Source organism: Aquarana catesbeiana, linkage group LG09 (assembly GCF_042186555.1).
Source record: "Aquarana catesbeiana isolate 2022-GZ linkage group LG09, ASM4218655v1, whole genome shotgun sequence".
NCBI lineage: Eukaryota > Metazoa > Chordata > Amphibia > Anura > Ranidae > Aquarana > Aquarana catesbeiana.
This window is the reverse complement of record NC_133332.1, coordinates 233,361,136-233,381,134: the sequence shown is the minus strand read 5'-3', so window position 1 is coordinate 233,381,134 and position 19,999 is coordinate 233,361,136. Positions and strand designations below refer to the sequence as shown.

At 46.4% G+C, this 19,999-nt stretch overlaps 1 protein-coding gene across 1 annotated transcript in view; it reads left to right on the top strand.

Annotated features, from left to right (window-relative positions):
* Nucleotides 1-1,615: 1,615 nt before the first annotated feature.
* The window catches only part of PAXX (PAXX non-homologous end joining factor), a 33,305-nt gene continuing 14,921 nt past the window's right edge, over nt 1,616-19,999 (top strand). The window contains exons 1-5 of the mRNA XM_073599945.1: nt 1,616-1,804; nt 3,770-3,830; nt 8,660-8,706; nt 12,874-13,064; nt 15,884-15,958. Of these exons, the coding sequence (XP_073456046.1) occupies nt 1,698-1,804; nt 3,770-3,830; nt 8,660-8,706; nt 12,874-13,064; nt 15,884-15,958 (481 nt within the window). The 5' untranslated portion in view covers nt 1,616-1,697. The remainder of the gene's footprint in view (nt 1,805-3,769; nt 3,831-8,659; nt 8,707-12,873; nt 13,065-15,883; nt 15,959-19,999) is intronic.

Below are 19,999 nucleotides of genomic sequence, written 5' to 3'. Positions count from 1 at the left end.
GCAGCAAACGCCATTTTCTTCCCTATGGTCTCTGCTAAAAAAAATATATGTAATGTCTGGGGGTTCTGAGTAATTTTCTAGCTAAAAAAATAGGATTTTTACATGTAGGAGCAAAATGGCAGAAAAATCCAGAGTAATAAAAAAGGTTCAGTCTTGCGTGTATTTATGTGCATTGATGTGTGTAAGGCGTATGCTCGTAAAGTCATTCTAGTGGCTAGAATATTCATTTGTTCCAAACACTAGGCTGAAATTACAGGTATTCGCATTTATACACACATGTGTAAATTATGACAGTACGCTTCTTTTTGAATGCAGGTTTGGGGTTTTTTTTTTTTTTTTTTTGCACGTGCCTGAATGCTGCTTTAAAATATGCCTGTAAATGACGCAATGTGCATATACACCTTAGATAACCTAACGCCTTTAACAGCTGTGGTTTTTGCGCCTGTGTGCATGCAGCCTTATGCTAGCCATAAACTATACGAAAAAAATCGTCCGAAATTCGGTCATTTGGCCAGTTTGTTTTTTGGCTAGTTAATGGGCACAAAATCGGTAATCGTTGGGATGTTTTTGAGCCGAAAAAATGAAGGACAAGTTTGAACATTTTCTGCAGAACGAACCATAAATTGAAAGTGCACTGGCGCCGCCCCCCCCCCATCCATGCACCCGGCCCCTTTCAGGACTAGGGTTGCCACCTCATCCCTTTAAACCCGAACACATATTAATTACACAGATTCTGAGGCTGATTAAGGTGGTAATTGAACTCACTTGGTGCCTTATCTGTATTAAATCAGCCTTAGAACCTGTGTATTTCATATGTGTTCAAGTTTAAAGGGATGAGGTGGCAACTCTATTCAGGACACATGGATTCCTATGGCGAGGGTGGTACTTTTTGAAGCACCTAAATACGCATGCACGCTGGGGGGGGGTGCGGTGTGCTCCCAGAGCCGCGATCCGTGCGGGGGGAACAGTGGCTGCATTTAATGGGCTCAGTGGCTGCATTTGATGGGCACAAGTGGCTGCATATGATGGGCACAGTGGCTGCCTATACTGGAAACAAGTGGCTGCATTTGATGGGCACAAGTGGCTGCATATGATGGGCACAAATGGCTGCATATGATGGGCACAAGTGGCTGCATTTGATGGGCACAGTGAGGCTGCAATTGATGGGGGGGGGGGGGGTCAGTATTTTTCAGTTTGTTTGTGCCCCCCCAAAAAATGTTGGGCACCAGTTTCCCATCCAAACTGTTTGCACTAGGTATATGTAAAAAAAAACAAACAAAAAACGGATTCATTTATGTCCTTTGAACGATTTATCGATCATTACATGATGGCACTATCGACTTCTCTCACAGGCGAATTTTCGTTTTTCGAAAATAGGTTTGAACGATTTTTCATATAGCGTATGGTCAGAATGCAACTGACGTTCAGTATAAATGTGATCGTTTCATATAGTCTCCAAAGAACTAACTGAATATTTGTTGCCAGGCGCAGTCATTGTGCGGTCACCTTACATTATAGCTACAGCACATGGGAAAAAAAAAAGACTTGTAAAGTCTCAGCACAGTCTGTTCATTCTCTTGGCATGTGAAGTGTTAATCAGCTCATGAGCAGAAAGCGCCTCCCCTCCATTGCAGCCTGTGAGTAGACATGGCTCCCGCCCCTCCTGTTACAGGAAGACAACATTCACTCCACTGACAATGGAAGCCGGGCAATGGTCCCCTCTTTGTACCCTGAACTACACTAGGCAGCGATACCTGTGCCACTGCAAAGCCCCAACCCAGGCTGGCAGCACCCTACAGATCCAGTGAGTAACATTTAAAGATTTAAAGGAACTGTACATAGAGTTGCCACCCCATCCCTTTAAACCCGAACACATATGAATTACACAGGTTCTGAGGCTAATTAAATGCAGATAAGGCACCAAGTGAGTTTAATTACCACCTTAATCAGCCACAGAACCTGTGTAAATAATATGTGTTCAGTAGGGATGAGCTCCGGCGTGTTCGCATGGCGCACGTGCCGAGCCCGCCAGGAAGTCGGCACGGCGCAGCGCTAATCACAAGCAGTGAGACATTTCCCGATCTCTGCAGCCGCACATCGGGAAATGTCTCACTGCTTGTGATTAGCGCTGCCCCGTGCCGACTTCCTGGCGGGCTCGGCACGTGCGCCATGCGAACACGCCGGAGCTCATCCCTAGTGTTCAGGTTTAAAGGGATGAGGTGGCAACCATAACTGTACACTAAGAACTAACAGCTTGAATGAAAAAAAAGTGACCTGATTCCTCCATCCACACGTTCAAGGTGGATGGAGGACTCCCCCCATCGGTAGATCGACTTGTGTACAACCACAGTGCCTATCCATGGATCGAAATTTGGTCCCTGCTGAACCGGACGAATTTCGATCCATAAATGGCAAACTCAAGTCTGGCCAAACACAGTTTGTTTTTTAACCTACCAAGTTCCTTTAACCACACAAATGAGTTTGGAGATTGAGGAATCCCTTCCACCGAACGTTGATTGGCTGCAGATGCTGGGCAATAGAAAATGAGTCGACATGTCCCATCAACAGAAGTCGATTGAGCCCCTGTTCACACCAGTGTGACTTGTCATGCAATTTGACAGGTCCAAGTCTCACCCTATTGTGGGCAATGGAACTGTTGCGGACTTTGTGGTGCCACACTCTTTTTTTTTTTTTTTTTGCAATTATAAGGCAGATCTCCATTCTGTCAGGGGATGACACTGAGATCTGTCTTCCTGCTAAGCAGGAAGATCGATCTGTGTGTTTCCCCAGTCACACAGTCTCCCATACAGTTAGAAGACACAAACAGGGAGCACATTTAACCCCTTGATTGCTCCTGATGTTAACCCCTTCCCTACCAGTGTCATTGGTAAAATGTCAGTGCATATTTTTAGCACTGATCACTGTAATAGTGTCACTGGCTCCCAAAAATGTCAGTTAAGTGTCCTCTGCAACCCCACTAAAAATCACTGATCACCACTATTACTAGTAAAAAAAAGAAAGAAAGAAAAATAATAAAAATGACATAAATTTATCCCCTATTTTGTAGATGTTATAACTTTTGCGCAAACCAAACAATATACGCTTATTGAGATTTTTTTTTTACCAAAAATATGTAGACGACTACATATTGGCCTAAACTGATGAATACAATTGTTTTTTTAATATATTTCTTTTGGATATTTTTTTCAAAATTGGCAGTCTTTTTTTGTTTATAGTGCAAAAAATAAACTCCGCAGAGGTGATCAAATACCCCCAAAAGAAAGCTCTATTTGTGGGGGAAAAAAAGGACGTTAATTTTGTTTGGGTATGGCATTGCACAACCGCTCAATTGTCAGTTAAAGTAATGCAGTGCTGTATCGCAAAAAATGGCCAGGTCATTAAGGGGGTAAATCCTTCCGGGGCTGAAGTGGTTAAAGGTGGTGCCACAGGAACCCGTTCTCTATATTTGTTCCAGGCCAGCAATTCAATAGGTAGTAAAGCAGGGTTTAGGATGAGAGCTCCTTTAGGTAAAATCTCAGCAGTTGTACGCTCTGATTTATATTACAGCCTGGGCTTCCAATGTGGAGATCCTCTTCCTGTTTGGTCACAAGGTTAGGAAGAGAGGAGAAATCTCCCCAATGGGGGCACACACAGTAATAAAATGTGAAAGATATTCAAACCCTTCCCAACACCACTGAAAATAAAGATTTTAGCTGAAGTTAAGCTTTACGTTTTGTCTCACAGCATTTTATTTTTTTAATTTTCTTAGTGTTACCAATGGAAATGAAGTATGGAGGTCAGATGCAACAGAGGAAACACTAGAGGAGTGGGTAAGTGATCCTAGTCAGGGCCGGATTTACATCTCAGGAGCCTATAGGCAGAGAATTCTTTCTTGATAAATTACCACAAAGGTCTAGGAAATTTCAGTAAAAAGAAACCACACTAAAGTGAATTTTAGGACAAACAAATGCAAAAAATGGCTCAAATTGTTGGTAAAATTTGGAGACGCGGCCACAGTGCTAGAAGCGGCTCAATTGAGGTCATACGAAAGTCTACGTCTGGCTCTATTTAGAGGTCTTAGATCAGACTTACCAATGACAACAACAATGAAGGCCCCTGTCAGAGCATGGAAAGCGGCGGTAAAATTAGCCAGTCCTAGTTACCAGGGAATTTCCCCATCTACCCCATTGTGGATGAACCCTACATTACCCCACTTCTATATTATGCCAGATCCCATGATCTGGGCAGCAAAAGGGATAAAAACACTAAAAGACATCACTTCCTTTGGTGACTTACTGACCTTTCCCTAACTAAAAAGGAGGCATGACTTAGCTAACGCCTATCTTTTTCGTTACTCCAGCTAAGACATGCCCTCCGCCCTTGAATCCTTACTGACAGAAGAAGAACTAGCTAAACCACTCCCGGTTACATATAAAGAATTTTTTAAGACAACGCCCAAGGCAGTATCTAAATGTAGGAGTAGATGGGAGGCAGAAGTCCCAGATCTGCAGGGGGAAGGCTGGGATGACTTATGGAATCAGCCCTTTAAACACCTAGTTTCAGCCAGGGACAGATTAATTCAATTTAAATTCATACATAGAAGTTACTATACTCCAGCCAGATTGGCAAAAATCTTTGGTACGGCCTCGGTGGAGGAATGCTGGAGAGCTCTGCCTCTCCAGGCCAACACAGAACACATATTCTGGCAATGCCCCCAGATACAGGAGTTTTGGATGGCACTCACTTCGTGCATTTCAGATCTTCTGTCCATACCTATACCAATGATTGTGAGGGTATTCCTGCTGGGACTGGTAGAGGAGGTGGTACCGGCCAGGGCGCTGAGAGCACTTCTTTCTATTCTACTATTCTATGGGAGGAAGGCTATATTGCTTAAATGGAAAGATGTAAAGGCTCCAGACATAAACTTCTGGAAAGGTCTGGTGAACACCAAGATGCCTTATGACAAGGCAACCTATAGGGCCAGGGGTTGTGGAAAGAAATTGAAAAAATATGGCAGGCCTGGTTCAACTTGGATAGCACAGTGGGATAAGATGGAGAATCATTTCACTATTCTGATGTTAAGGCATGTTTTAAAAATGTAATTGCCTAGGTATATGAACATTTAACATGAAGACGACGGTATTGTATAGGAGCAAATAGTTTAATGTCTATTGGTTCATCAAATTCTATATGGTCCACTCTGCTCTGCGGTGAAAAGGTCTTAGCAGGGATACCGGGAAAATGACAAAATGCTCATGCATTAAATGACATTAAATCCTGTTAACTGAGCTGTGAGAAGAGGGAAGGGGGGGAGGGAAGGGAGGAAAGTTACGATTATAGTTAGCTAACTATGTTAAGACAGCAGTGTTATTTTGTTAATTCGGGCCCTGCGAGGCCGCACTTTCGGGGGATGTCATGTTGATACACCCCGGATGGTAAAATTTTATTTTATGTTCTGTGAAAAATCTTAATAAAAAGAAATTAAAAAAAAAAAAAAATTGTTTGTAAAATTTAAAAGGCTCAGAAGAATCTTTTCCACTATGGACACCTAGTGAATCCGGTGACTAGGGTACTACTACCCTTTGACGAACTTAGAACGACCTCCCCGTACTGCTTTCTTTGGGTACCTTCAAATAAGGCACTACGCTCTTACTATTGCCCCAACTCTTCAGTTCTCCATACCTTCCCCATTTGAAAGAGTAGTCTTATCTGGTCCATCACAGAGAGGACTGATCTTGGACATATATAAAATTCTAAATTGTTCGGACAGACAGTCTCCTGAACAATAAAGAACTGTATGGTCTTGTGTGGCTAAGAGCTCTATATGTGCACTTTATAAAGAAAACACTTATAAGGTGCTCTTTTGTTGGTACCTAACACCATCTTGTTTACACGCCATATACCCATCGGCTTCGGACCACTGCTGGAGATGTCTTCAAGACCAGGCAGGCACGTTACTCCATATTTATTGGAACTGCCCAGCTCTTCAGCCTTATTGGCGATTGGTACAGGGGCTTCTCCAGCGGCTGCTTGAGGTAGATATCCCCCTCTTCCCTAAGCTCTTTCTACTGGGTCTTCTACTCCCTAAACTCCCCGGACTAGCAAAAAAATTGCCCACAAATATACTCACAGCGGCAAGGTGCTTAGTGGTCCTACACTGGAAGAATCGATACCCTCCAATACTTTCAGACCTCTATGTCAGAATTAAAGATGTGGAGCTCATGGAGTCTATGTCGGCCCGCTTAGAAGATAGGATGGCTCAACATACGGCAATATGGGAGGGCTGGTATCTCCGGGTGGAATCCCCTTGATTGCTTGAGGTACCCCTTGCCATGTGTACCGAGTGTGTGTGGTATACTGGAGTGACGAGTATAGCTGGTTGGATTTATTTTTCTATACACTTTGTCCTCCTTTTTCTCTTTCCCTCTAACAGGCCCCCCCCCCCCCCTTCTTTTTTTTTTTTTTTTTTTTCTATCTCTGGAAATGCAGACCATGCAATTATAGGATAATTATTATCCTGATAGTATGTTTGACTGATGGTCAAGGTCTGCCTATAGGTATTACAACTGTATTATGTTCTCATTTTTGCAGAGCTGTATTTCAGCCTCTTTTATTGATTGGCTATGCTTCATGTTTGATATTTGTAGGACGCATCCGTGCTACCCACAGAAGCTTGCTGATTCCTCATTATTTTCCATCCCCCCCATTTTTTTTTTTTACTTTCCATTTTATTTTATCATCTCTTTCTGTATTTGTGTCTTATATTTTTGTATTAAAATGATCAAACCTTTATAAAAACTGTCAATTATAAAAAAAAAAAAAAAATTGATATAAAAGATGAGGTTGCAACAAGTAAATAGATACCCAACATGTCAAACCTTAAATTTGTGTGGGCTCCTGAAATGGCGACATACTTCAGTAACCTATATTTTCTATAGGCGACACTTCAAAAGCCCCCTATAGGTCATCAGTTTAGTGTTATGGAGGAGCTCTAGTGCTAGAATTATTGCTATCACTCCAGTGTGCGTGGCAATATGTAACATTTGTATCAAAATCATTTTCACATGTAAGAGCCCCTAACGGGTTTTATGTGCTTGGGTGTAATTTTATTCCTTTTGCAAAAAAAACTTTTTTTTTTTTTTTTTTTTTTTACACATAGAGGACAAAAAGTCTTTTTTTTTTTTTTTTTTTTTTTTTTTTGGTGACAGGTTCTCTTTAATGAGACATGCAGGGTCTAAAAGATCCTGCATGTCTCCTCTGGACTCCACGGAATGGATTGCAATGCACATTGCATTGCATTACATCCTTTCCCGGCTAGCCAGCCGGGGACACCTGGGGGGCTGACCCGGATGTGATGTCATACACGTCACTTTCCGGGTCACAGCAAGAAGGGGAGGAGAACGGACATGTGTCCTCTGTTCTCCCTCCCCTTCACCTGCGAACACCTGCCATGTCAGTCCCGGGCCTGCAGATGGGCAAGCGGAGCCCGAAAAACATGACAGGGGCACGTGTGTGTGGGTGGGGAAGCAATCGGGCAGCAGTGCAGCCACCCGAATGCATCCACCTGACAGGCAGGAGGCTGTAGCCACCGCATTGGGTGTGAAACCCCCATGGACCTGGCAGCAAAAGGGTTTTAACAAAAATGAAAAAGAAAAACTCCTAATGAAGAGTACCCCTCTAGGAAGGGCGCCTGTAGGCACATGCCTACAGTGCCTAGTGGAAAATCCGTCCCTGATCCTAGTAGCTGGGAACCATCTTTTCTACTGCCATTGCTATTGGGTGCTGCAGCTGCTTAATACAATAGTGGACAGTAGAGATTCTTCCATCTGCACTGTTTCGCATGGATGGGGGACTCTACTAATTTTTCTTTTTTTCAGACAGTGAGCTGAATGAGAGAAAATTGAGCCATGTATGGTTAGCTTAAAGTAGAACCAAGCCCTGTAGAACACTGCCCTGGGCACAGCTTTAGCCCCCTCTACTGCAATATGATACACTACTGAAAGCAGTGCCAACTCCACTGCTAATAAAAAGCATAATTTCTGGTCAGTGCCCAGAAAAACAAGTCAAAGTGCTGCTGTTACATCAGCCCAATTACAACCTCATGGAGGAAAGATGAACTACCTGCATTGTCAATTCTATCCCCTGTCTTATGCTTCTAGTTCATTGGTTAATATAGGCATGACATAAAGTAATTTGCCTAAGACCCCTTTCACACTGGGGCGGTTTGCAGGCGTTATTGCGCTAAAAATACCGCCTGCATACCGCCCCAAAACAGCCTCCGCTGTTTGTTCAGTGTGAAAGCCCGAGGGCTTTCACACTGAAGCGGTGCGCTGGCAGGAGAAGAAAAAATCTCCTGTCAGCCGCATCTTTGGAGCGGTGAAGGAGCGGTGTATTCACCGCTCCTAAGCCGCTCCTGCCCATTGAAATCAATGGGACAGCGCGGCTATACCGTGGCTATAGCCGCGCTATACGAGTGGATTTAACCCTTTTTCGGCCGCCAGTGGGGGGTTAAAACCGCACCGCTAGCGGCCGAATACCGCGGTAAAACAGCGCTAAAAATAGCGCTGTTTTACCGCCGACGCCCCCTACTGCCCCAGTGTGAAAGGGGCCTAACTTTACATCAGTGATTTGAACCATGTAACCATGTCCTCTTTTCCAGGACGCTGTACGGAGCCTCTCGTCTCAGGAGCTGGTAGAAAAATTGAGGTAAGGCTTTCACAACTCTCTATACTTTATATTATGCTTTCGGTTAACTCTACTTATATAGTAACCTGGAGGTAACGTCACCCCTCTAGAGCCCTTTAGTACAGGAAAGTACGGTCCTCACATCGCTGTTATTTTCAATGGTTGATGGAATTAAGGCTGACCATAAAAATGTAGCAATTTTTCTATTGATTGCATTTTCAGGTCAAGTTGCAATACAAGATTTCACAAGTAGATGTCACTGCTGGTGCAGTCTTTATTTTAAATATTCTACTCCCTAGAAACTGTTGAACCTGTCAAACTGACTACTCTTCTTTATCGCTACATGTGCTGGTCCTTAATCACATTAAGTGGGTTAACGTAGCTCCCAAGTGTCCCTGATTTGGAACAAAGTCCCTCTGTCCCTCTTTCCTCCTCATTTGTCCCTCATTTTGGTCTGATCTATATACTTATAAACTGCACTTTTTATCTTTCAAAAAGAGTTTCCCAGCGCTAAAACTTTCATCTAACCTCTGAATTGCTGCATTTGTAAATTTGGAAAGCCAATATAAAGGAATAGTAGTGTTAACAAAAAAGCACTTTTGGGTTTAACTCATTTTTTTGGTCTGATTCTCCTTTAAGGGGGCGTGACAAGAGGTAGTGTCCTACATCTACATACTTTTGCTAATAGGTGTCCCTTTCCCATCTCAAAAAGTTGGGAGTTATGGGTTAAGGCAGAACTCAATGCAAACAGCTAAACACAGAGGACTGTATGGGACTAAAAGGAACATATGGTAACTTTTTTACCTGCAAAACTATTTGTTTTTCTGTCCATCCAATCTTGAGATTTTCACAGTTCTAACACACAAAAGATTGGTGATCTGACTTTTCTATGCTGCAGTTAGACATTACAATTACATCACCTCCCAGTCCAAGCCTGTGATTGGACGGTGGGGGAGCAGAAGCAGCCAGGTGATGAGTTGCCACTCTGCTCTCTGTCAGAATGTTTCTTACCAACTTTTTTTTTAAAATGAAAACTAGGGAAAGCTAAAACCTCAGTAAGTTCTTCGTTGCTCTGTGTCACAAATGGCTTTTTTTCACTTCCTGTTCTAGTGAACTTTTCCCCACTCAACGTAGCAGTGTCGCCAACCTACCAGATTGAAATTTACTGGCACAACCCCCAAGATTTACTGGCACCACCAAGTTTTTACTGGCATTTCACAAAAGTTCCAAAATTACATTTTTAGTTCTAAATTTCAGTATTTAGGCTACAAACAGGTATGCTAGGCAAATAGTAATGTGATTTAAGGTAGATATTAAGGTAAAAAAACATATTTTTGTTATTTTCAACATAATAAGGAATTATCTAGTCCAATCACCTCCTGCCTCCATCACCTGTCACCATTACTCCCTGCCTCCAACACCCCCTGCCAGACTGCCTCCATCCCCCTCTGCCACCAACACCACCTGCTCCAGTCCATCCCCCTCTGCCTCCATCCCCCTCTGCCACCAACACCACCCACTCCAGTCCACCCCCCTCTGCCACCATCCCCTTCTGCCACCGACCCCCTCTGCCACCATCATACCATGTCTCACCCCCCCCTCTGCCTCCATCCCCCTCTGCCACTATCTCCCTCTGCCACCATCACCACCTGCTCCATCCCCCTCTGCCATCATCACCCCCTGCCACAATCCCCCTCTGCCAGACTGCCTCCACCCCCCTCTGCCACCATCATACCATGTCTCCACCCCCCCCTCTGCCACCATCACTCCCTGCCTCCATCTCCCTCTGCCACCAACACCACCTGCTCCAGTCCATCCCCCTCTGCCACCATCCCCTTCTGCCACCAACCCCCTCTGCCACCATCATACCATGTCTCCACCCCCCCCCTGCCACCATCACCCCCTGACACCATCCCCCCTCTGCCAGACTGCCTCCATCCCCCTCTGCCACCAACACCACCTGCTCCAGTCCATCCCCCTCTGCCACCAACACCACCTGCTCCAGTCCATCCCCCTCTGCCACCATCCCCTTCTGCCACCGACCCCTCTGCCACCATCATACCATGTCTCCACCCCCCCTCTGCCTCCATCACACCCTGCCTCCATCCCCCTCTGCCACCATCACCACCTGCTCCATCCCCCTCTGCCATCATCACCCCCTGCCACAATCCCCCTCTGCCACCATCATACCCTGCCTCCACCCCCCTCTGCCACCATCACCCCCTGCCAGACTGCCTCCACCCCCCTCTGCTACCATCACCCCCTGCCAGACTGCATCCACCCCCCCTCTGCCACCAACACCACCTGCTCCAGTCCATCCCCCTCTGCCACCAACACCACCTGCTCCAGTCCATCCCCCTCTGCCACCATCCCCTTCTGCCACCATCATACCATGTCTCACCCCCCCCCCCCTCTGCCACCATCACACCCTGCCTCCATCCCCCTCTGCCACCATCACCCCCTGACACCATCCCCCCTCTGCCAGACTGCCTCCATCACACCCTGCCTCCATCCCCCTCTGCCACCATCCCCCCTCTGCCAGACTGCCTCCATCACACCCTGCTTCCATCCCCCTCTGCCATCATCACCCCCTGCCACCATCCCCTCTGCCACCATCATACCCTGCCTTCACCCCCTCTGCCACCATCACCCCCTGCCACAATCCCCCTCTGCCACCATCATACCCTGCCTCCAACCCCCTCTGCCACCATCCCCCTCTGCCAGACTGCCTCCATCCCCCTCTGCCACCAACACCACCTGCTCCAGTCCACCCCCCTCTGCCACCAACACGACCTGCTCCAGTCCACCCCCCTCTGCCACCATCCCCCTCTGCCACCAACACGACCTGCTCCAGTCCATCCCCCTCTGCCACCATCACCATCTGTCACCGTCGGCTGGGCTGTCACTCTGTCCCAGACTCCCCCCGGTTCCCGTAGACTCTGGATTGCCTGGTCCTGGATGCAGGGCTCCCCTCCATTCCGCCGGCGCGTGCTGCTCAGCCTCCGAGACCTGCTGCTCAGCCTCCGAGACCTGCTGCTCCAGTCCAGTGCTCCAGATTAGTGTTACAGACTTTAAATGTTGGTGCGCCTGGTGGCGGGATGTGCTAATACATCACTCGCCTTGCCACCAGTAAAGCGCGCCAGCGCCGCTCAGCCTCCGTGAGATCCGCCCCCCCCGCCGGCCGAATAGAGGATCTGCTCGGCAAGCTCCGGAACTGCGCATGCGCAGTTCCAAGCCGGACCGATCATGGCTATTTTTTACTGGCACATTCCCGCTACTACGGACATTTACGGGCGGGGAAAAAAGTGCCCGTTTTTACGGGCTGCCCGTAAAAATACGGGCTGTTGGCAACACTGCAACGTAGACCTTTACAAAGGATTGGCTGGGGTTTCACTTTAAGCTTCATTTTAAAGTGTTACTAAACTCACATAAAAAAAAACTATTATTAAATGGTGTATTACATGCTGTTCATACTCAGTCACTATGAGATTTGTTTTCTCTATTCTACAAAAAACCTGATTGATCCTGCTGCTCTCTATCACGCAAGTGGGTGTATACAAAGTAGTGAATGACAGCTAAACACAATTGGGGGGGGGGAGGGATTACATGTAGATTGATGGAGGCTTCACCTCCCTCTAATTCTAAAACATAGGTTGGAAGGGCATGACACAGCCCGAGACTGGCAGAAATGTGTCCATGTTATTGCTAAAAAATAATAAAGATTTGATTTCAAATATATATTTGTATGACAATTTAAAACTTCTTTTTTTTTTTTTTTTTTTACTCTGTATTCCAAAGGCTGTTTGTTTTTTTTTGTTTTTTGTTTTTAACAGATGACCAGCAGCAGAGGACTAGAAGCTGCCACTGTTTCCCTGCAAACAGGCTGGGAAAGATCTGGGTCATGTGACAGCTGTGTATCAATTAGGAAAAGAGGACTTAGATTTTTTTATTTTATTATTAAAATAATTACAGTGCCATCATCTATATACAGAAATAGAAGGGACAATGTAAATTAAACAGTGTGTGTGTTTTAGTATCACTTTAAGGTTCGTAGACAGCGGTAAAGATTCATGGGATCATACCATCTCTACTCCACCAACTAATATCAGTGGAGTTGCTCACAGAGGACATGTCCTTCATGATTTTTACCTTCTAGCTGATATAACCTCTTTTTTTTTTTTCCTAAAGGGAAACTTTTCAGCAAAATACCCCAGTCTTAGATATACAAGGGAGCTTGGCCAGCCTGTCCATTCCCGTCAATTCTAAGAAAGTGACCCTTGACCTTCTCAAACTTCCCATCTCCGAGGCACGAGCACATGTACAGCAGGTGTTATTCGACCTGGCGGATCGAGTTTGGGACTTGGACAAACAACTGAAAGGTAACGGTGACCAAGCTAAGGATTCAGGGGTTATAATGACTTCATTCACATTGGTATATCCGCATTTTCTGCATGGAACGCAGGTTCTTGAAGGCAGAGCTAGCAGAAGATCCTGCGTACGCATTTAGATGTATACACGTCTTCTAATGACTCTAGGTGCATCTGATCTGCAGTTTACCTCCTTCCAAGCCACATCAAGTTACGCCGGCCATATATGGAGATTTGAGATTTGAACCGGTAATGGGCAGGCTGAATGTACCAAGCTGGATCGATCAATCGATCAACTTGGGTACAACCAGCCTGCCAGATTCTCTGGCGATTACCGTCTTCTCCCGGCGGGGACAGCTTCCTCCGCCCACCTCCCCGCCGGGAGAAGACAATAGCTGATTTCCCATGTATGGCCGGCCTTATGAGCTGTTTTTGCATTCCTATTGACTTTTATGGAGAGAAAAGCAGTTCTGACGTGACCCAACACACACAGGCATTTAAAGGCAAGGAGGAAAAAAATGGAGAAAAAAATTTGCAATTTTTTTTTTTTTATGTTTTTTTTTTGCACATGAGCCTGCAGAGCATTGCATCCACTGACCGCAGATGCAATGCCAGGCTCCTGCAGACTCTTCCTCCAGCTCCCTTCCTGTTCAGGCTTTCAGTTGCAGAGCTGGAGGAAGTGTCAATGGATTCCGAGTGTGGTGACCAGTGCATTCCTGTTCTGTTGAGAACCACAAATCTGTGTGTTGCGGTGGAAGATGGGACTTGTAGTTCATTCATTCACAGATCCCTGTGGAGCCCTGGATAGTCACACCAATTTCAGAAGTCACAGAGGCTGTGGGGGGGGGGGGGGATCCCCACTAGCTGTCAGTAGGGGGTTGCTTAGATATTAGATTGTAAGCTCTTATGATCAGGGCCCTCCTAACCCTCTTGTATTTTATTGTATTGTAACTGTACTGTCTCCCTTTATATTGTAAAGCACTGCATAAACTGTTGGTGCTATATAACTCCTGTATTATTATAATAATAATAATAATTGTTATATGTTCCACCCTAAATATAATGTAACGCGTTGAAAAAGGCGGGGTTAGCCTTTAACAGTTTGCTGACCCGCTGCAGTACATTTACTGCGGCAGGTCGGCTTGTACAGCGGGCACATTGAGGTACCTGTATGGCGCGGCAGCGATGTGCTGTTTTTTTTTCTCTCCCTGCCAAGCAGGGAGTAAAAACCGGCACATTGCTTAGTGAAAGCAGCACAAAGTACACACACCAACACTTGTTAGGCGCACATTTAACCCCTTGATCACCCTATATGGTAACCCCCTTCCCAGCGAGTGTCACTAGTACTGTATTAGTGTCAGTGGCAGTTAGTCAGTCCCCTCCGCCCCCTCAGCGTCAGTTAGTGTCACATTGTCCGCCACACTATCGCAGTCCCATTACCGCCATTACTGGTATAAGAAAACAAAAAACTTCCAGTGTATATATATATACCATAGTCTGTAGGCACTATAACTTTCTCGCAAACCAAACAATATACACTTATATTTTACAGAATACATTTTGGCCAACCTTTATGAAAAAATTGATATTATTTATTTATATTTTTTTTTTTTACATCTTTATTGGACATGTTGTTTTATAGCAGACTATTGATTATTTTTTCAAAATCTGGGGTCTTTTTTCATTTAAAGCGCAAAAAAAAAAAAAAAACTGTGGTAATCAAATACGACCAAAAGAAAGCTCTATTTGTGTGCAAATTTATAGAAATGTTGTTCGCGCGCTGCATTGCAATCGCCAGTTAAAGTGGCGCTGTGCCAAACTGCAAAAAATGATAAAAATAATTAAAAAATATATGCTGCGCTAAAAAGTGAACCATTGCACATAAAAGAATGACACAATATGCAAATATTGAAATACCACAATCGGGATTATTCAGAAAATGTCCATATATATATATATATATATATATATATATATATATATATATATATATATATATATATATATATATATATATATATATAGATAGATAGATAGATCAGTGGGAAAAAAATGGATAAATAAAAAAAATGAATAATCCCGATTGTGGTATTTCAATATTTGCATATTGTGTCACTCTTTTATGTGCAATGGTTCACTTTTTAGCGCAGCATATATTTTTTTATTATTTAATTCACACCATAGTGATATTTGATGGTTTTGTTGCAGCTTCTGTCTATCATTTAATTATCTAGCGCGGCATTTTTCATTTTCTTAAACTGCAAAAAATGGCCTGGTCATGAAGGTGGTAAAAATCTTCCGGAGCTCAAATGGTTACCAGGGGTCTCAAACTGGCGACCCTCCAGCTGTTGCGAAACTACAAGTCCCATCATGCCTCTGCCTGTGGGAGTCATGCTTGTAACTGTCAGTCTTGCAATGCCTTCTGGGACTTGTAGTTTTGCAACAGCTGGAGGGGCCTCCAGTTTGAGACTGCTGGGTTAAACAGACATTCACTAAAAACATCTCATTGTCCTATTTTGCGACTGATTTTCTCAAGTCAGTCATTTAGCTTGGGAGTTGACTGCACTGTCAGTCATACAGAGAGCCACTAGAGGGAGCACTTGCACACCTGTATATGAAATGTGAAAACATGACGAAATAGGCCAGTAAATATGAGTTTACCATATCACACATACAATAATATGTACATTCAATGAAAATATACACTTGTTGCTCGCTAAATGTGCTTTGTGATCAATAATGATCATAAGTTCTCATAAAAAGATGACAGATCGTGATCTTTAGAACCAGAACATGGCCAATTTCTTCTGATGGTTCATTTTGTCTTCCAGCCCCAGAGTCCAGTGTCACGCCATCCAACAGTCCAGTCAAGTTGTCTCAGAAGAACCACTTACTGCTCATTCCAGGTATGTACAAGCTGCAGCTGACATTGAATTTATTTATTTTATTTATGACATTGAATTTTTGGCATGCTCAGGAATCTGGATGAGCACCATGTACAGAATACTATGTATATATCTAAATAGCAAGGCCAGAAATGTAAGCAGAGGTGCAGATTACCATGCCAATAGTGGGGTGAGGGTCGGCTGTCATGATTTCTACTACAGTCCTGTTTATGTCGGTTATCTTTCATTTCAATCCATACTTGTATAGTCTACTTAAAGTGGTTGTAAACTCTCACATATACCGAGTGAGGTGACTGGCCTCAGTTGATACACAGAGATTAAACAAATCCTCCCACATAAGTTGTACCTGTTTATCTGCAGTCTTCTCTACAACAATGTTACAGTCTGCAGAGCTCAGCGAGGAGAGCTCTGAGAGCTGATTGGAGGGAAGAGACATCCCCCCCCCCCCCCCTTCACACAACACAAAGGGACAGAGCTGAAGCTGCCAATCCACTGGAAGTCCCAACCCTGTCACCATTTTTCTCTTGGTGTCAGGAAAACTTGTCAGAAGGGATTCATGCTGATAGCAGAGGAACGAAGTAGTATTCACATTAGAACAACTTGTCAATGCGATTTGACAGGTCAAATCACATGACAAGTCGCACCCTATTGTCAGCAATGGCACTGTTTAAATTGGTGCAACGCCAACTTTGTGCTGCTGCATCGGTTTGAAAAAGTAGTTCCTGCACTACTTTTGGTGATTTTGGGTGCGACTTGCATAGACATCTGTGCATGAAGCCGCACAGATGTCTTCAAAATCGCACTGACATGCGGCTTTAAAATCGTGCGATTTCAGATGAAGTTGCCGCATTCAATGTGAACGAGGGCTTAGGGGGAGATTTACTAAAACTGGTGCACACAGAATCTGGTGCAGCTGTGCATGGTAGCCAATCAGCTCCTACTTCAGCTTGTTGAATGAAGCTTTGACAACAATACCTGGAAGCTGGTTGGTTACTATGCAGAGCTGCACCAGATTCTGTGTTCTCCAGTTTTACTAAGGCTTGGTGCACACTGCTGTGACTTGGGATCTACTCATGTCATGTGAAATCTCATGTTAGTCAATGAGAGCTGTCTTAGTTATCACTACTGAAGTCACTCTGACTTTAGAAAAGGTTCCTGTACTACTTCAAGGCGACTTCTATCCGACCTGTGCTCATAGACTTTAATGGAAGTCAACTCCAAGCAGTGGCATACCTATGGGGAGGGGGGGGGGGCGGTCCGCCCCGGGTCCCACACATTGGGGGGGAGTCGGGTTTGCTATCAGAGTGGGACAAGGCAGTGGTGGGTACAGGAGATTTTCTGTAGCTGACTCTCTGTGTTCGTGCGAGTGTGCAGCGTCTGTTGTTCAGTGTCACTGAGCTCACATCGGGCTCTATACTGCCACCTCTGGCTGTTTCATATATGTTCGCCCCTCGTTTGTGCTGCCAGCAATTTATTTACGCAGGGACATGTGGAATCAAGACGGGGGCTGAGTGCGTACAGGTAGAAAGAGGGGCTGAGTGTGTACAGGTAGAAAGGGGGGCTGAGTGTGTACAGGTAGGAGGGGGTGCTGAGTGCGTACAGGTAGGAGGGGGGCTGAGTGCATACAGGTAGGAGGGGGGGCTGAGTGTGTACAGGTAGGAGTAGGGGGCTGAGTGCATACAGGTAGGGGGGGGATGAGTGCATACAGGTAGGTAGGGGGGCTGAGTGCATACAGGTAGGTAGGGGGGCTGAGTGCGTACAGGTAGGAGGGGGGGCTGAGTGCATACAGGTAGGTAGGGGGGCTCAGTGCGTACAGCTAGGAGGGGGGCTGAGTGCGTACAGGTAGGTAGGGGGGCTGAGTGCGTACAGGTAGGTAGGGGGGCTGAGTGCGTACAGGTAGGAGGGGGGGCTGAGTGCGTACAGGTAGGAGGGGGGCTGAGTGCGTACAGGTAGGAGGGGGGGCTGAGTGCATACAGGTAGGTAGGGGGGCTGAGTGCGTACAGGTAGATAGGGGGGCTGAGTGCGTACAGGTAGATAGGGGGGCTGAGTGCATACAGGTAGGTAGGGGGACTGAGTGCGTACAGGTAGAAGGGGGGGATGAGTGCATACAGGTAGGTAGGGGGGCTGAGTGCATACAGGTAGGTAGGGGGGCTGAGTGCGTACAGGTAGGAGGGGGGGCTGAGTGCATACAGGTAGGAGGGGGGGCTGAGTGCATACAGGTAGGTAGGGGGGCTCAGTGCGTACAGGTAGGTAGGGGGGCTGAGTGCGTACAGGTAGGTAGGGGGGCTGAGTGCGTACAGGTAGGAGGGGGGGCTGAGTGCGTACAGGTAGGAGGGGGGCTGAGTGCGTACAGGTAGGAGGGGGGGCTGAGTGCATACAGGTAGGTAGGGGGGCTGAGTGCGTACAGGTAGATAGGGGGGCTGAGTGCATACAGGTAGGTAGGGGGACTGAGTGCGTACAGGTAGAAGGGGGGGATGAGTGCGTACAGGTAGGTAGGGGGGCTGAGTGCATGCAGGTAGGTAGGGGGGCTGAGTGCGTACAGGTAGGAGGGGGGGATGAGTGCATACAGGTAGGAAGGGGGGCTGAGTGCGTCCAGGTAGGAGGGGGGGCTGAGTGCGTCCAGGTAGGAGGGGGGGCTGAGTGCGTCCAGGTAGGGGGGGGGCTGAGTGCGTCCAGGTAGGAGGGGGGGGCTGAGTGCGTCCAGGTAGGAGGGGGGGGCTGAGTGCGTCCAGGTAGGAGGGGGGGCTGAGTGCGTCCAGGTAGGAGGGGGGGCTGAGTGCGTCCAGGTAGGAGGGGGGGCTGAGTGCGTCCAGGTAGGAGGGGGGGCTGAGTGCGTCCAGGTAGGAGGGGGGGCTGAGTGCGTCCAGGTAGGAGGGGGGTTGAGTGCGTCCAGGTAGGAGGGGGGCTGAACTGAGTGCGTCCAGGTAGGAGGGGGAGCTGAGTGCGTCCAGGTGGGGGGGGGGCTGAGTGCGTACAGGTATGATCAGTGGGGGGGGGTGCCAGATATAGGATCCGCTTCGGGTGACAAATGCTCTAGGTACGCTGTTGGATCCTCATCTGTATTCATGTGATTTGGATCCGACATTACAGGAAGATTACCTAGGCATTCCCTGTGGTGTAGCCCCTCCCTCTCTTCAAAGTCTCATCAAGTCGCCAGCAAATCTCCAGGAAGTCGCCTGGCAAAGTCGCACCGTAAGTCACGCAACGTTCAGGTCGCAGTAGTGTGAGCCGAGCCTAATTATCCCCCATAGTGTTCTTAATTGAGACACATACGCACTATAGAGAGATATTCTTTGTACATATTTCATGTCTGAGGTTTACAACCACTTTAAAGCTGAACTCCGGCCTTACCTTTTTAGCAATGCACGGTTGTAAAGGCTTCTCTCATGTGCTGAAATAGTTTACTCTGATTTCACTGCACACTGTGACCTTCTAATAGTGTGCAATAGAAGCGGCAGCAAGTCAGGCAGAGCCCACCTTATTTCTTGGCTGGAGGACATCCAGCATCATCTCGCGCTTTCCTCCCCAGCCTTAAGCCCCTTTCACACTGGGGCGGTTTGCAGGCGTTATTGCGCTAAAAATAGTGCCTGCAAACCGACCTAAATCTGCTGTTTCTCCAGTGTGAAAGCCCGAGGGTTTTCACACTGAAGCGGTGCACTGGCAGGAGAGAAAAAAAACTCCTGCAAACAGCATCTTTGGAGCAGTGAAGGAGCAGTGTATTCACCGCTCCTAAACCGCTCCTGCCTATTGAAATCAATGGGGCAGCGCGGCTATACCGCCGCTGTAGCGGCGCTATGCGAGCGGTTTTAACCCTTTTTCGTCCGCCAGCGGTTTTAAAACCGCTAGCGGCCGAATACCGCCGCAAAAACGACGGTAGAACGGCGCTAAAAATAGCGCCGTTTTACCGCAGACGCCCCCACCGCCCCAGTGTGAAAGGGGCTTTACTGTCTTTGGCCCGCCCCTTTCATTCGTTGGATATCAGTTATTTTATACATGAAGGCTGAGCATCACATGTGCACATTACCTACGGAGCTCTGCATT